This window comes from Thunnus albacares, chromosome 2 (assembly GCF_914725855.1).
Source record: "Thunnus albacares chromosome 2, fThuAlb1.1, whole genome shotgun sequence".
Lineage (NCBI taxonomy): Eukaryota > Metazoa > Chordata > Actinopteri > Scombriformes > Scombridae > Thunnus > Thunnus albacares.
This window is the reverse complement of record NC_058107.1, coordinates 35,964,273-35,982,172: the sequence shown is the minus strand read 5'-3', so window position 1 is coordinate 35,982,172 and position 17,900 is coordinate 35,964,273. Positions and strand designations below refer to the sequence as shown.

At 39.9% G+C, this 17,900-nt stretch overlaps 1 protein-coding gene across 5 annotated transcripts in view; it reads left to right on the top strand.

Moving 5' to 3' along the window:
* The window catches only part of LOC122967988 (spermatid perinuclear RNA-binding protein-like), an 84,139-nt gene that overhangs the window by 43,373 nt on the left and 22,866 nt on the right, over positions 1-17,900 (top strand). For 4 of the 5 annotated variants that reach the window (XM_044332844.1, XM_044332853.1, XM_044332862.1 and 1 more), the window contains exons 6-9: positions 5,122-5,270; positions 10,333-10,428; positions 10,732-10,843; positions 13,124-13,221. In XM_044332844.1, the coding sequence (XP_044188779.1) occupies positions 5,122-5,270; positions 10,333-10,428; positions 10,732-10,843; positions 13,124-13,221 (455 nt within the window). Of the gene's footprint in view, positions 1-1,547; positions 1,640-5,121; positions 5,271-10,332; positions 10,429-10,731; positions 10,844-13,123; positions 13,222-17,900 lie in introns of all 5 variants that reach the window. The other variant, XM_044332881.1, reaches the window with a different exon arrangement.

Genomic DNA, 17,900 nt, shown 5'->3' with positions numbered 1-17,900 from the left:
AATGTTCTCCTCAACGTTCAGACAACCAGAACCAATCAGGGATCTTCTTTTTTACATTTTTTTCTTCCAATTAACAGATTGTTGAGCGGTACATTCCTTCACTGTAAATGAATTGAAACTCAGCACAGAAAACACAAACGCGGCTCCTCAGGAATGTCTTTTCTTTTACATACCTGTCCACATACCTCAGTCACCATCTCAACTGAATATTTCAGTTGTATTTATTTATTCTTTATATTCTGCACATTTACAGGTCTATATTTTTCATCTGGGGCTCCACTGGAATATTTTTTGCATGATTTACAGCTCAAAAAAAACCTCCTTATGTATCTCCATAATGGGCCTTTACCTCTCAAATACATCCGTACATGTCCGAGACAACATATAATCAGAAATACCTTCGCCTTAGCAACAACCTTAGCAACAAAGGCTACAGAACAGACAGCTGTTTATGGGCATGCATGACAATCTGATGTCAGCTTGTCTGCACAAAAAAACTCATTCAGAGCATGTTGAAGCCCTGGATTTTGACTTGCAGGGAACATATACGTTCACCTCAAGACTTATAATGTGCTGAGAGAAAGACACAATGCAAATGATCACTGTTAAGATGATAAGCATTAAGTAGAAGTGTGTTGAATTATTATTATTATTATATTGTATGTATACATCACAGAAAACCTTGTGATTAATATATAGGCAAAGAATATGTTAAAAGTAATCACACCAAGAGCACCGGACAAAATATAAGTGTGTTTATATTTAACGTCACCTTTTGTATTAAACTTCACTTAAAAAAAAGATTAAAAAAAAAAAAAAAAAACCTCAAGAAAGGATCAAGAAATAAGGATGTAAAATGGCAAGAGTAATAAGCCATAATGGTGTAAAGTGACCCTAAACAATTATAAAAAAAGGAAAAGAGCATGACTGGATAGAACCAAAACCTAGTTTAGAGATTTTGGGTCTGCAACAGATGATGTGAAGACATAATAATGGTGTAATTGGCTAGTATAGAGTTTGGACAAAAGGTTTGACCTATGGAGACCCAATTGGTATAAAAGACCATGTCCTAAGGCCAGGAACATATGTGATGAGCCTTTATATTGTTCTCCTTTTCGCTGCTCAGAACTCCTGATGATTCGTCCTTTTTTTAACATCAAAGAAAAGTTTTGTCCTTGAGCTGATCTGAAACTTTTTCTCAACTGAGATCCAAAGATTTATTCCGACAAAGTTTAGGAGCTTTGTCCATGTTTAGCAAAGATATCCGACATCATAACCGTGTATAAATCACAGTGTATCCCCTTTAAGTTACTTACAAGTACAGAAAGCTAATGAGATTTGAATGGATCCAGATTAATGCAGATTGAACAGGTAATGCTGTCAAAGCTCAACCCTGTCAGTGAACGTGTTGCATATGAGGGTTCTTCAAGGAAACTGTTGAGGTGTATTTAACTGGTGAGTAACCTGGTTGGATCTTAGACACCCCTGGTTTTTAGAGTTTTTTAACCTCGTCCTCTGCTCACTGACTGTTGGTTTTGTTGCCGTAGCTCCGCAGGTCAGCACGCTGTGTGGATTGACACATCTCTGCGGCCCCCGCTGCCGACGAGGCGCCCCCCCACCCAGCAGCAGGAAACCCCGGGTACAAGGGGCTTCCCCGACCAACCAAATCAAACCAACCCACTCACTCTCTGCCTCAGACATGCTCCTCTACCCCTCCTCCTACCCTTCCCCCCCCCCCACCCCCTTCCTCCCTCTGTTGACTGGACTTCTCTCTGGGTCACCATGAAATTCTGGTCCATGTCTTACTGCCGAGCACACAGACTAAAAGGACAAAACGACTACAGTACCCAGCAGTCTATGTCCAGATGCTTCAGCGCTGTAATTAACAGGGCTGACCCCTCTCTGTTGATCAGTTTTTATTGGCTCACCAATGACATTCATCCATAATTTCATGTTGTAAAAACTGTGTTAATTGAATTGATCTGATGTCCTGGTCTCTAATCAAAATTCCCCTAAGCTGATGATGTCAAGGAGAATTTAAGTGGGGGTTGTCCTTATCTGTATGTGGTCTTGACCTGTGAGTGATGGTTCCTTCATGGTCTGCCTCTGGGAAACCGGTTCCACGATCCATCCGGACAAAAGCAGGAAAACTGGGAAGACTTCTGGGAATCAAAGATATGACGATACAAGTCTGTAAAGTAAAATAACTTCACACTAAATTCTGAGTTTGTCACACAAGAGCTGAGAAAAACTTTCTTGTTTCATGTATTTTTTTGTCCCAGTTAATATTTTTTGTAAGGGATATGTATATGGAGGCTGCAGTGTGCCACCAGAATTATTAGATATTAGCACACAGATTTTTAAGTTTTAACTACGTCTTAAAATTAAAGCGAGCTGTGCATTAACATTAACCTTAAATGTTAAGGCGGGAGACAAATTAATTGTGAGATGGAATAAAATAAGAAATGTAAAATTAATATCCTCTTTTAAAATTGTTTTTACGATTCCATTAAAAAAATTTATTATTAAAGGGGCACTCTCATTGATTTTACACATCAAGTTTAGTGTTTTTGCCATGAAAAGTACGACTCAGTCTGTAAAAAGAAATAATATAATGTCTTCTTTGGCTCTGATGATGTCATCAGTGTAATGAGTGTTTGAAAGTCACAAGCAGACAGGGAGGGTCTAATGAAAGACACTATGAGTTGCATTATGGGAAGTGTAGTATCTAGCGTTTTCGGGACTTGTCTCTCGTAACTTTATGAAAGTGCAATACTACAGTAAATAAGTAGAGAACTTTCTAATTAATGATTTAATGACAGAATGAGGAAATCTGGCAAATTTAATGATCCTTTTATTCATTATTTTATAATTATTATTTTTTTAAATCATTTAAAATTCCTCATTTAGCTTAAATGCAGATTTAAAAAAAAATTTAATTGCATTTTTAAGTGTTTCAGTTTATTTGATTATTATTAAACACTGAAGAAATTATTATTGTGTTAATGATTTAATGACTGAATGAGATAATCTGGCAAATATAATGATAATAATATAAAATTTAGATTTTATATTTTTTTAAATTATTTTAAATTCCTCACATAGCTTAAATGCAGATTTTTAAAAATGATAATTGTGTTTTTAAGTGTTTCCGGTTATTATTTGATTATTATTATTAAACACTAAAAGAATTATTATTGTGGCACACTTGAGACTCCGTACATTTCACTTACAGAATTGTATTATTTTTTTCAATATATAATCCCCTGATAGTTTGTGTTTATCATATTGGAAAAAAAATTTTCAGGTATGACAGCACATGAAAATATGCTTAATGTTGCATTAGTATGAGTGCATCCTTATTATTATTATTATTATTATTATTATTATTATTATTAATCCTTAGGACCGTCAGTGTCTTTAAATAACAAGTGATCCCAGGAATCACTTCTGTACTTATTAGTGTTACTATAGTTTCAAGCCACTATGAATTTTTTTAAATAGAAAGAAAAATCATTTAATGGCTTTTTGTCAGGTTTCACTTCAATTCCCATTTTCATTTGTTTAGAGGTCTCCAGGTGCACCAAGCAAGCAAAACCCAAAAGTGCCGGATTAATAAAGTCGAACACCTGCAGCTCACTTTGATAAATCCTTCAATTAGCTGCAGTTTTCCCTGTCAAGAGTACCACATTACCCAGAAGTCCCTGAGGCAGAACATGAAGGTCCTCAGTCCTTGGTCTTTCGAGGAGGAGCGACACGGGACGAGCCCTGTGTCTCTCATCAGCTCCTTTCGTTTGTCTTCCACCTCTTCCATCCTGTTCAAGCTTTCACTGCGGTCTCTACAGCAACAGACTGCTAAACCACACACGTCGCTCTGCAGCTCACGTTACTGTGGATGTATCACACGCAGGCCAATAAATTGGAATTTGAATACTGCAGAATTGGAGACTACACTGTTAACTCCAGCAGCTTTTTTTTTTTTTTTGATGCTCCGTGTCAGCATTACTGTCAGCTTTGTGGAAAAGAGCTATGATTTAATCTCTGCTGGCCGCTGTTGCTCATTGGACGAGATCTTTGCACCATAATAGCGCTGATTCCAGTGTGATGGGGCATTTATCAAGGTCTAATATTTGCAACTTGGCAAGCTGGAGAATAAAGATAACGTTTTCAAGTTGCAGTCCCTATCTTAATTCCTCAGTGAGATCATATGATAACCTGTGAGCACTGCAGTGTGGTCTGCAGTCTGTTCCCCCCCCCTCCCCAACTTTTTTTTTGTTGTTCGTCTGCTTGACTGTCCCACAGTGGGCACCCCTTAGCTGCTCCTGAGAACAAACAGCCTTCACTTTCTTTCCAGGGTGGCGTTCTCACTCTCAGATGTTTATGTTGTCGTTGTCATCTGCTGTCACTCTTCTTCTGCTGTCGTTCTCCCATGGCTCGGCCTCCAGTCATGGCAGGAGTGCTCCCCACAGGAACCCGGTGTGGAGAGACTGTTTCAGTCAAACATAAACATCTGACCAACCCCGCAAGAGTGAAAATACTAGCATGGCACCCCAGAAAACTGCAGAGCAAGCTGGGATGACTTTTTTTTATTGAAATAGAATTTCTAATGTGTCTGCACTGTTCTCCGCCTTACTGCAATCTCAGGAATTCCTGAGCCAGTATTCATTTTTTTCTTGTATATAAAGTTTTTAAAGATTTAAATCTCTAATCTGGCTTTTTGGTCCTGAGTCATTGCCATGCTCTCATTTTCGTCCTGCGTTGTAATTGATAACACACTAATCTGGCGTGTTCCATCGCCTTCAGCCACTGATCTGCATCTAGAGTGAGACTCCGGCCGGGCAGCAAGACGCATGCGCTCACATCTACTCCGGTTCCTCCTGTCAATGTTGTGAAAGATCCTGCCTTGTGCATGAGAAACTCCCTTCTCCCAGAAAAAAAAAAAATCACGGAATCTCTCAAATTTCCCCCCCCCCCTCCTCCTAGCTCATTCGGTCAGATCAGTGGGTTTGCCTAATAATTAGCCGTCCAACCAACCCTGCTGCCTGTGTGTCTGTGTGTGTGTGTGTGAGGTCAGTGTGCTCACGCTCAGTCTGTCCCATCTCATCCTGTCCCTCTCTCCAGAGGAGGGCGAGCAGGAGGACGACAAGGAGAGACAGGAGGACAAACGAGATGAGGAGGAGGAGGAGGAGGAGGAGGAGGAGGAGGATGTCTTGGACAGGCAGAAGTGCCAGGCTGCGCTGGCTTCGCTCCGACACGCCAAGTGGTTCCAGGTGAGCACAGCTGGGCTGATGACACTTTTACAGTCTGGCAGCCAGTCGTACTATGAACTGTGTCTCCTACATTATGTTCATTTGTCATGTCATGTTTAATGTCCGTCAAAGAAACTTAATAATCCTGCCTGGAACATAATGAAGGAACATTTTTAATGAACCTGCAGTCACTTCTTCATACTCTACATAACTGCAGAAACTTCAGTGACGTTTTGCATGTCTTCCCTAGTTTCTTCTTTCAGCAACTAAAGCGTGGTAAACATTTTTATCATCACGTCAGAAATGACTTAACTAACTAATATTATAACTAATATTACGGAAGGATTGTGGTGTCAGAACAGTGACTTAAAGCACAAAAAAGGAGGTATTTATGTTTTAATATTTAAACAAAACCACAATCCTTCCCCATCTTTAACCAAAGTGCTTTAGTAGCCTAAACTCTTGTCAAAACTCGATATCAAAGTCCTGCTTTTGTATCTCAACCATCCACCTCGATCATGTCCCTGTGAGTCCTTCTTGGTACAAGAATGTAAAACTTCCTGGACTGGAAACAACGTTACCGGTATACGTTTCATTCAAAACGTATTTGGTTTAACCTTTGTATGATGTTATTATATAGACATAATGCTTAGCTGGACAGGATAAGGGTTATTACTTTGTCAACAATGCAAACATCCAGCAGTAAGCTGTGCCAGAATTAAAACCACATAGTTGAATGTTTCTAGAATGATGGTTTATCTCTCTACTAAAGGAAGGATGAATCTCTGTATGTATGTCCTTTGCATATCTCGAGAACTGTTCATCCGATCAACCCCACACTTGGCAGGTGTTTGGCTGGTGACCCAGTGGAGCGTAGTGTGAAGTTGTTTGGATGAGAGATTCTCGAGAAATATATAAAAATACCTCATAAACCAAGTTACTGTAGAGTCGATGAGCAGAAATACAGCCAGCTCAACTCTGCTATGGCAACATACATTGTGGTCGGAGAAGAGATTACATCTGTAGTCTTAATGACTTGAAAGAGTTTAAGAGACTCCAGTTCGTGCTTCTGGACTCTGACTTGACTTCACACTTGGCGGGTGTTCTGCTGAGGACCCAAGGAAGCGCGAGAGTGAAGTTGTTTGGACACGACATGTTAAACTTTGAATAACAAACGAGCAAAGGCATGCGGCCCGCTCAGTTAAACTGCCTGAGAAAGAAGAATGAGCATACAAGAGAAAAAAACAGAGGCGGAGTCGGTAAAACTAGCCAATAGGAGCGCAGAAACGTTTGATTGGCAGCAGAATCAACCAATGGAAGGCCGTAAACTGCTTCTATGGTTCAATTTAGTCCCACAGGTGAAGTTTCTGTCTGGATTAAAACCATTTAATTTATTAATTCATCATCATTTTAATCGATACGTTTGTCAGTTGATACATATATATGCAGTTCTTCAGAAATAATAAGCAGTTGGCCCATCCCGATGAGGCACGTCTTGAATGGACACTCCACTGGGCTTAGAAAAACATTAGGGAAAGAATAAACAACAGAGCAAAAAAGAGGAAAAACAAGGCAGAGTGGGATAACTCTGAAGGATGCAGGGTCATGAAGAAGAATCCTGCACCAAATCAGTTTTCAGATGAGCTGCAACTCTGTCGTCCTGACTGAAGCGAGAGAGTTATTCCACCGCTGAGCAGAGAGTCAAGGTCAGGTGAAGCACTGAGCAGCTTCCCTCAGGGAAGGAAAGCTTAATGCCAAGTAGTATCCGAGTGAAGTGCTGCACTGTGGACTGCAGGTGAAGCAGTGCAGGAAGGATAATTTTTTTTTTTTCATGGTATTTAGACAAGGTTAATATGACCCTCCACTGATTTGTAATAACCACAGATACAATTAGTGACGCTCTTCCATGTCTGTAAGGTGTAAATGTAAGCAGCTGAATTAAATTACCCGCTTTATCTTGTGAATAGTCATCCTCTGCAAATTGAAACGTCAATAATCTCCAGTATAATTTGTTTTTGGTGTAATTTCATCATCATGTTCTTCTAGACATCCAGTTTCTCCTTCTACGTTCCTCCAGCACTTTGTTTTAACTTTGGCAGAACATCGAGAGGAAGGTTGTAAACAACATTTGTTAAATTCACTGCTGGTTTTGTTAAGTCATGCATATTTATTTCACTAAAAGCAGAGGAGTACTAGTGTCATGACTTTAGAAATTGCTGTTTTCACAAAGGGGGGGAATTAATACAGTAAATACATTTTACACTGTACATCACAAATGTTATGTAATTACTATACATGAACTCAGAAGACAGAAACAATACTTAAGACATGCATAATCCAAATATACACAAAACAATACACAGTCATGGCAGATCCATTGATATCAGATACTAATAATGATTATTTTCATTATTAATTGTTTAAAGCACCCGTGACAATTTCCCAGAACCCGAGGTGACGCCCACAAATTGCTTGTTTTATCCATTTATAGTGGTATAAAACAGAGAAAATAGCCGAATCCTCACATTTTAGAAACTTAGTAAATATTTGGAATTTCTGTAAACAGTACAGGACTTAAAATGTTCCAGAGAGTTGGCTTTGAAGATGTTTCACGAGGAAGAAAATGCATTTAACCATTTTTGTTAGAGCTCAAGGATACACACACACAACTCACAGACTGAATCAAAACATGACTTTTATTTGTTTTCAAGAAAACTCCACCAGGCACTTTAAAGGATAATTGATTATGATAATTGTCGGCACTTAATTTCCTGTTGATTGACATCAATTAACAGAGAACAAGACAACATATGTATCAATAACCTGAGTAAAACTGCACTGATGTCTGAAAGAACTTGTCTTTCATTGTCTTCAGTTAGATGATGTTCTTGGCACTAATATTTAATTCTCAAGAAAAATATTTTGGATGGAATTTCACTTTAACTGTCCCAGACTGCATATTTATCTCCCCGAGAGTCTAAAGTTAACGAGAACTTCTGCCCGCAGATGAAATTATGGAACAGAATTGAACATTAATCGAGTTAAATATCAGCATCATTCTCTCATGATTGTATTAGCAGCATATTTAAATTTCTGGGCTCATGAAAATGCCTCCACTTACTGCTGAAGATCCCACATCTCTGAGACTGGAAAGTATCATAGGGACACACAGATGGGTGACAAATTGAAGGAAAAACCAACAAAGTGTCTTAGTAAGGAGTTGGGCCACCAGAACACCTTATTTGGTGTTTTGATGATGGTGGTGGAGAGCGCTGTCTAACACGTCGGACCAAAATCTCCCAATTGTTCAATTTCAACTACTTTGTATTGATTTGCAGTGATCCTTCCCTCTAAGGGGACTCAAACCATGCCAGCAAAATACCCCTAAAAGCATAACAGAGCCACCAGATCCCCCTCACTGTGAGGGTCAAGCATTCAGGCCTGTACCGTTCTCTCGGCGAACGCCACTCAAGCACTCGCCCACTTCGTCGAGAACATGGCGAAGGAGGATGACTCATCTGACCTTATCACTTTTTCCACATCTCTGCAGACCAGTGCTTGTGGTTTTTTTGCACCGCTGAACCTCTCAAATGTGCATTCATCTTTGTAATGAGGGGTTTATGCACTGCCACCCTACTATAATATCCCTCGCTATGTAATTGTCGACGGACCGTTCTCGCTGACACAGTCCGGTCACGTCCTTTGCATCGACAAGAGTCGCTCTTATGTGTTTCCTTTAATATCGCACTAATGCACGAGCACCGCGGTCATCAAATGTGCGCCGTCGACCGCAATTTCCGACTCTATTTACTTACTGGCATAGATCTAAATACAGATGTCACTTTAGTCATTATTCCCATTGAAACAGCAGCCAGTTGAGCAGTCATCCGTGTCCCAACAATCAACTCTCTTTCAAAGTCACTGAGATCTTTTCCTCTTGATACAAAATCACAATCAACTGCTCAGCATTTTCACGCCTCTACGCCAGCGACAGCTGTGGCCGGAGGCGTCGTGTTTTCGAGTTGTCCGTCCGTCCAGCCGTCCGTCCGCCCGTCCCGTTCTCAGGAACGTGATATCCCAGGAACGCCTTCAGGGAATTTCTTCAAATTTGGCACAAACGTCCACTTGGACTCAATGATGAACTGATTAGAATTTGTTGGTCAAAGGTCAAGGTCACCTCACGTCGGTCCCATTCTCGTGAACGCAGTGTCTCAGGAACGCCTGGAGGCAGTTTCATTACATCTGGCGCAAACATCCAATCTGAGTCAAGGATGAACTGATTAGAATTTGGTGGTCAAATGTCAAATGTCACCTCACAAAACCCGTTTTTTTGCCTTAACTCAAGAATTCATAACTAATTATATCAAAGTTTCACACAAACGTCTAATAGGATAAAACAATGAGGTGATAATATTTCATATCCGAAAGGTCAACTTCACTGTGACGTCACAATGTTCTGCAAAAACACGTTTCTGGCTGTTATTCAACACCATAACTCAGGAACAGAAGATTGTGACCATATTTCATATTTGGTCAGATGCTGAATCGGTGACACTAATCTTGGTTCCCACCTTGAAACTGTGGTGATTGTAAAGATCTACTGTGCTGCCGAGTCAAAGATGTGTGTGAAACATCCACGTCTTAGTATTTGTGCAGCAACATCTGTATCTGAAGCTTCGTCTGCTGTCATAGCTACGACTTTGTGTTCAATCAAAATCAGCTTTATTGGCTTTATATGTGAAAACAAACAAGGAAAATGCACTTGTTAAAGCACCTTTTATTAAATTCCTTCAAAGTCTTCACTACAAGTATTATATGAGTCTGGACAGACATGGATGTAAACTACAACTTGATTGGTTGGCACACAACTACGAGGCGGCTAGTTATACAGAGAATGATTGGATGTTAATTACATAATTGTACCATGCGGCGCACCTGCGTGGAAGCATCTGCATTTGTTATGTTTTTCCCTCCACCCCCCATCTGTATATATATTTTTGGCATTTCTGCTGCTCAGGCAGACTGCTGTCTTGTTGAAATGCTCCTCATGCAGTCAGTAAGTTCTGCCTGTCTGTCCCCTCAGGCCAGAGTCACAGATCTCAAGTCCTGCGTCATCGTCTTGAGGATTCTCAGAGACATGTGCAACAGACTGCCTGTGTGGCAGCCTCTCAAAGGATGGGTAGGTGACAGCCACAGAATCAGAATAGCTTGTTTTCTCTGCATGTGCATCGTACAGGGACAAGACTGCACATTCAGTGGAAGAAAATAAATAGTAAAGTATTGGTTGTACTTTCACACAGAATAGAAAACAGCTATTTTAAGTTTATGTCCTAGGATTTAAAACTGATTTCTTTGCTGGATGTGTATTAAACTCTGTTCTAGGATCTGAATCATGACTCTCTCTCTCTCTCTCTCTCTCTCTCTCTCTCTCTCTCTCTCTCTCTCTCTCTCTCTCTCTCTCTCTCTCTCTCTCTCTCTCCAGCCTCTGGAGCTGATCTGTGAAAAGGCCATCGCCACCTGTAACCGGCCGCTGGGACCAGGTGAGGCGCTGCGTCGCGTCATGGAGTGCGTCGCCTCAGGGATTCTCCTGCCAGGTCAGTGATCAGTCCTTCACAGCAACCTCACAGCTGTTGTTTGCATTTTAAACTTATATTTATTTTTGTCCTCTAAACACGAGGCTGCAGAACATACAGGGCTAGCTTAACGTTGTTTAAAGACAGCTCGTACACAGTTTCTAGAAAGATGAACGGAGGTGAATATGAACATTTTTCAAGTTAAGCAGGTTAAGAGTCATTTTCTTTGACTCTTAATCAGTAATATTAGTGTAGCAGCTCTGCCCTCTGTCCAATATATAATAAAATAAAAAGTTTTAATCTTGTAGATGATGAAATTCGTTCAGCCAGATGTTACAACATGTGAGCGGTCAGTGGTAAGAATCGATCCAAGTGATTGAATCCAGTAATCAGAGAGAAGTGAATTGAAATTAGAAAGAAGGACACTTGAAGAACAACAACGTGGCGTCTTCTGTTGTTTGTAGGTTTGTGATTTGACTGAACATTTAATACGATTATCCAGTGATTGTGATCTGTGACTGATTGATCAGTGCGTCTTTACTTCAAGATCACTTTGCCAAAGAAATACAACATGTTTGTTTGTTTATTCCTGAAGTGGAGCAGCAGCAGTTGAACCGTTTAAGAAAACTCCAGACTGAAATATTTACCTCTATTATATATTAAATATTGGATGGATTGCTATGAGATGTGGTTCAGACATTCATGTCCTCCTCAGGATGAACTGTAATAACTTTGATGGTCCTTTGACCTTTTCCTCTAGCGCCACCATCAGGTCAAAGTTCAGATTTGTCCGATACTTTATACTTTATGACCAAACAACTGCTGCACTTCATGTTTAGTGCTAGTTAGCAAATTGTTACCTCTCCAGTCTCATGCCCGAACCGTAGTTCGGCGCCCACTGGTATGAGGCTAGCTCACTTAGCTTAGCCTAGCTCATAGTCCGGACCAACTCCGCGGTGGAGAACGGGGAACTTTATTCCAGCGTAGCAGCGACTTCATACACAGCCTCCCTGTGATGCATCTGACTCTTGCTTCACTAACAGTGGTAACTTATTTCTCCTCTACCGGCATACATCTATTCTCTGTGACTACGTCACACGCACACACATTACCCACAAAGCCACCTTCTTAAAGGAGCAGGCTTGGCTTGCAACAAAATGCTAACATGCTGAGATGGTGAACATTGTAAACGTTACCTGCTAAACATCAGCATGTTAACGTTCATCATTGTGAGCATGTTAGCATGCTGATGTTAGCGTTTAGCTCAAATACAGACTCTTATTCTTCTTGTTTCTGGATGTTTGCATTTCCAACCATCTTCAGTCATTCTGATGATATTTGGAAAAGTCCAAAGAGTAAAATGCAGTAAGTGTTGCCTGATATTCAGTCACGTTCTTGGCAGTTGACTTGTAGAAATTGTGCTTTTTCACTCATATCGGAGTGAACGAGACCACAAAAGACGTCTCCTGTTTGAGGGCAACATGAGGCACCTCTACTCCTTCTTCCATGTTCACTCTGCAACACTTACATCCCCCTCAAATCAAAGAAAAAGCATATTTGTAATGTTTAAAATGCAAATCAGCTCAGGGATTGGAAACGATCTTAAAACTTGGAACAGTTTTAATTTTATGTATTTTGTCAGAAGAAACTTTTATAAATGGTTTAATGAATGTATTTTAAGAAAACTCTGTTTTCTGGCTATAACCTTTCTACATAAAGGGCGTCCTTAAGATTCACGGCATGTCTAACATCTAACAGACTGTGTAGTGTCAATTGTGATATATTGTAGTGTTACTAAAACCCAAAATTAGAATTCAAACTCAATTTGGAGTTTTTAAGGGAGCCCCACTGGGTTTGAAGCCACATAAAAGGGGATTTATTTTGATTATAATTTGTAATTCAGTCAGTAAAAGTTGTCGGTAGAATATTATAACTTTCACCACTTTCACAGGTTTTTCTAGATCACGTAACCGTTTATATTCAGAGAAAAATGAATCAGTTTCCTTTTCTTTTATAAAGGAAACCTTTGCCTCCATGGTTTGATCAATGCAGAGCAGCAGCCTGATGATATGATTGGATTTTTTAAATAAAATGGTATAGTTTTGTCAGCATTGAAATGGCAGGTTGTTCCCTGTACGCCCTGAATCATTGATGAGTTACTGGTGCATTCAGATTATAAACAGCAGGAGCCAGTAGATTATTTTTGTGTATGTTTTCCCGTCGAGGGAAATAAAGCTGAGTTCAAAGTGTTTGTTCCTGTTCGGAGGCCTCTCGTGTCTGACGCGGTTGTTTTCTTTACAGGAGGTCCAGGAGTTCACGACCCCTGTGAGAGGGAACCTACGGACGCCCTGTCCGACCTCAACGCCCAGCAGGCCGACGCCGTCACACACAGCGCACAGGTAGGTCCGCTTGACTTCTTCTTCTGCAGTCACGTAAATCTTAAACTAGAAGAAAATTGAATATGAATTTTTGGTTCTGTCAGCATTTACATCACCAATGTTACACAATACGAGGGCAGCAACTAACGATCATCTTCATTATTGCTTAATCTGCTAATTATTTTATCAATTAATCCATTGATCAGTTAGTCTTTAAACGGGACATATCAGGCTTTTTGTGATTTTCTGTTATTTACAGTATATAATGTTATGACGTTGGATGTTAAACACGGTCAAACTTCCAAAACTTGAGGTGAATTTGTGTGAAAATGCTTTTTTACTTCCCCGATGAGATGATGCTAGCTTGGTAAAAATGTCCATAAACAGCCGTCTTTTCCGTAATCTTTGCAGCTGAGGTTGTTCTCATTCTCTACTCTCATATTTCAGATCTGATTTGGCCTCTAACATGTACGGATGTATTTGAGAAGTTGACATTTGAAGTCTAGAATGAGAAAAAGAAGTGAAATCCTGCTGCTATAGTTTGTTTACGTGGCCTTCGGAGCCTCATTAGAGATAAAACACAGAATAAAAACATAGACCTCAGCTGCATCTCAAATCACTTCTGTTAGTACACTTCCATGTAGTACACTGTGTACACTATATATTACTGGCGTAGTGCGTGAATTTCTACAGGGTAGTGTTGTCTCAAATCAAACACAGCTGTTGTGCACTTGCCGGAAATTACAATCGCAAATTAGCATTAGCTAGCCTTAGCATTTGCGCTATCAAATCATTACAGACTGCTAAATTAACCCAAAAAAACATACTGACGGCTTATATCTGACAACAGTATAGTGGTGCTTAGTGCTAAAAAACACATGTATAATTTACATTTGTATAATGTGGCGATGTTCACCATAGTTACAACGTACCCGGCCGCCATTTCCAGTTTGAAAAGCAGTCCCTCACCTTCCGCTACGTAGCCGAGATGGCGACCATTGACCAACTTTTTGACCGTTTTGAGTGCACCATCCGGGTTCTCACAGTGCATTTTTCCATACTTCTCAGTGTGAACGCACTTATGCACTCAAAATGTTAAGTGTAAGTACAGAAGTGAAGCAATTTGAGACACAGCACTGGAAATGTGTCATATGTCTCCTTTAAAACATCACAGAATGGTGAAAAACGGTCGTCATAATTTCCTAGAGTCCAAGCAGATGTTTTTTTAAATGTCTTTTTTTGTTTGATCAACAGTCCCAAACCCAAAAAGATTCAACTTACTGGCCTTCTGGTGAAAGTAATCATTAGCAGCATGAAGCTAACTTACATCACCGACTTATATCACATAATTGACAGTGAACAGCAGCAGAGACTTTAGGTTCTGTCACTGATGGTGATACTTCCAGCACAGTTGTGCTTCCAATCAAACACAACTGGCCGTTGATGGGAAGCCAGTGAGGGATCACGTTTTTGATGCTGCACCAGTGACTTTTACTTGTACTTAACAGTTTTCAAAACTCTACAGTTGATACCAAAAATGTATTGATGTCCTACACCCAGTCCTACCAGTTGGTTGGGTCTATTAGCTTTAAAGTAGACCTTCCTCTATTGGCAACTACATTACCCACAATGCAACATGACTTGAAAGTTTTCATGGTTTTTTTTTTGTTTGTTTTTTAATTGGTGATACTGTTAATGAGACATAGTGGAAAGGGAAAATAAATAAAGAAATAAAGAAATATGAGACAAATCAAGCAAACAAACAAACAACAACAGTGACATCATCATATTACAATGAAAAAGATAATAAACGTAAAGAGCAACTAAGCAATATGGATTGATTATAGGTGATAGAGAAAAGGGAAGGGGGAGAGTGAATGAAAGTGAGAGCACTAATAATATTATAATAATGATAATAATAACAATACAACAATATATAGTAATAATGATGGTCTTGTTTGTTAGTATTACTGCGGCGGCAGAACGAGACACTGAGCAGATATTTGTTTGTCATGCTGACGTAGTTTAGCTCCTCCTCCAACTGTTTCAGCAGTTGCACAACAATAAGTGAGGTGAACGTAGAACAATGTTCCAGTAAAAACTGCCTCTTTTTTTTTATTCAGGTGTAAAAGGCACTCTCACATTTACGTGCGTCCCGCCGGAGCAGTCGAAGGTTTAATGCTCTGCTCAAGGGCACTTTGTAAGTAGCTGTTACCAAAGATAGGAACATTTCCCGTCCACATTATCCCGTCCGCTCCAGGGACATGAACCTTAAAAGCTTCCATTAACAGGCCCTTGTCTACAACCTCTGGGCCAAAGCTGCCCAGGTTTTAACTGTCCCCAAATGTGATGAAGGCAGTCAACACAGCGAATAGAAAGTCGGCCTGAATTCAATCAGCTCTGGGAGAAAAACGACTTTAAAACTTTGGTTTCTAGTAAACAAAAGAAAGATTTGTGGAAAGATAAATTCAACCTGTGTGAAAAGTCATTAAGAGAGTTCTTATGTGATCTGAGATTGAAAGACAAGTTTCAGAGATCGTTATGATCCAGACTTTACTGAATGTGGTTTAGAAGCAGAGCTGCTCCCTGGAGGAGCTCGATGCTTTTAAACCATCAGAGTTCTGATTTTAGACTTATGATAGTTTGTAAAGTAACAAAGACAACGTGGTGGAAATCTGACAAATAACCAAGTTGTCTTTTAATGAGAACCTTGCAAGTCATCAGTCTACAGTCACAACAGAGCGTAATTACAGACTGATGTCGGTTACAGAGTGTATATATGTGTTTTATAGACGAGGAGGCAGCGTCGGGGGGTGTATGTGTGTGTGGTTCAGGCATCATCAAAGCTTTCAGTCTGTCAAGAGGAACTTATTACATGTTGAAGGCGAAGCTGCTCCCCACTAACACAAGAAGAACAATAATGACCATACGTGTGAAGTGGCTACATGTCCAAGTTTATACGATGTGAGTTCATCCAAAGTGCAAAGTCTGAAGTGTGTTTTTTCTCTATAACAACAGTAAGTCAACACAACTACAGGAAACACTACAGTCAGAACAGTGATGGTGTTAGAAGACTGAGAACTAAAGTCATTGACTTTAATTCAGTACTTTGTGGAGGCTGTATGGTTAAAAGTGCATTATTAGGACAGAAATTCATGATTAACTTCATTAGTGATTAATAAGTTACTAGTTAGTAGAAAATAGTCTTAAAATACCTTTTTACAGTTTCCCACAGAGCAGGTGATGTCATGAAATGTCCAGCAGTTTAAAACCCAAAGAAATGACAATTTATAATAATATAAAACAGAAAAACAACAAATCCTCCTGAATGACGTCTGGAACTAAGTCATGTTTGATGTTTTTGCTTCAGAAACGACTTAAATGATTCAACTGATTATCAAAAGTCGATTATTCAACAACTTGTTTCAGCTTAACATTATGTTATTAAAGTCAGAGTGCAGACAAAGTAGATTAAATTACATTAGTTTTATTTCCAACATGTTAAAATAACAAAATAATATATTTAGGCAGCAAAACAAAACAAAAATAACAGCAAACTTTCAGTAAACAACATAAATAACCTTTCACTGTTCAAAAAGGGTGTCAGATGAAGAACTTTTCTGGTCCTGCCCCCCCCCCCTTTTTTTTTTTATACTTTATCGATCAAATCAAAGCCAAAAAACATTCAAAACAACACAAGAGAATAAATATAACAATAACAACAAACAAAAACAACACAAAAAGACACTCAGTACCAAATCATATTAATCCACCTCTGTGTTCATTCATTCTATAATCTGTTCAATATGTTGTTGTTAAAGATTAGTTTTTCTTCACTACAGTTGTTCTGTACATTAACTCTCTTTATTACGATATAATGAAGTTTTTCATTCGTCTTCACTAATAGTTTTTTTCTTAAATGTCAGAGCATTTATTGTGATGAAGAGCGGGTTTGTAGAATGATTGAGGTTAAATATTTACTTTAGGCTGGGCGTCGTCTTCACACGTATCCCTCAGAGCGTTTATAAAACTTCTCTTCCTGTTTTCCTGCAGTAAACTCAGCTGCTGCAGACGCTTACTTAACTCAGCGTAATCATTAACTCGGCTGGAAAATGAAAAAAAAAAAAAAACAACTCGTGAGACCTTGAAACATCCCACCAGGGTGTTCCTCCACACCGCCCCCGCTGCACCGGAGTCAGCGTTTCATCCAGGAAACCTGACGAGTAACAACGCTCCCTCCTGCGACGCTGATCGAAGGAGGGTTATTTAAAGCCGCCGCCGTCGCCGCCACGAAGCTCACATCAGCACTATAAATAGCTGAGTGGCCACTGAAGGCCGGACGCTGACCTCCGTTAAGCAGCCCCTCAGTGCTGCGGAGGCTTGACGAACTGGCAGCCTAATTAGCCACCTAATGAGCGTGGGAACACTCTTCCCTGTTTTACACCCACATCAACGCTACAACCACTAACACCACCGCCGCCGCTGCTGCTGCTGCTGCTGCAACACACATGAAACAACAAAAACTGCCCCCAGGGCGGAAAATGAAGGCTCAGCGCTGAGAAATATGAAGACATCTTCAATTTTTTTTGTTTTGGTGGCTGGAGTTAGATGAAAAACACCCCAAATTACAGTCTGGGATTATTTTTCTCTTCTTTTTCCTGCATCGTTTGTTGCCCACAGAGTGTTTATGCATGAAGTTT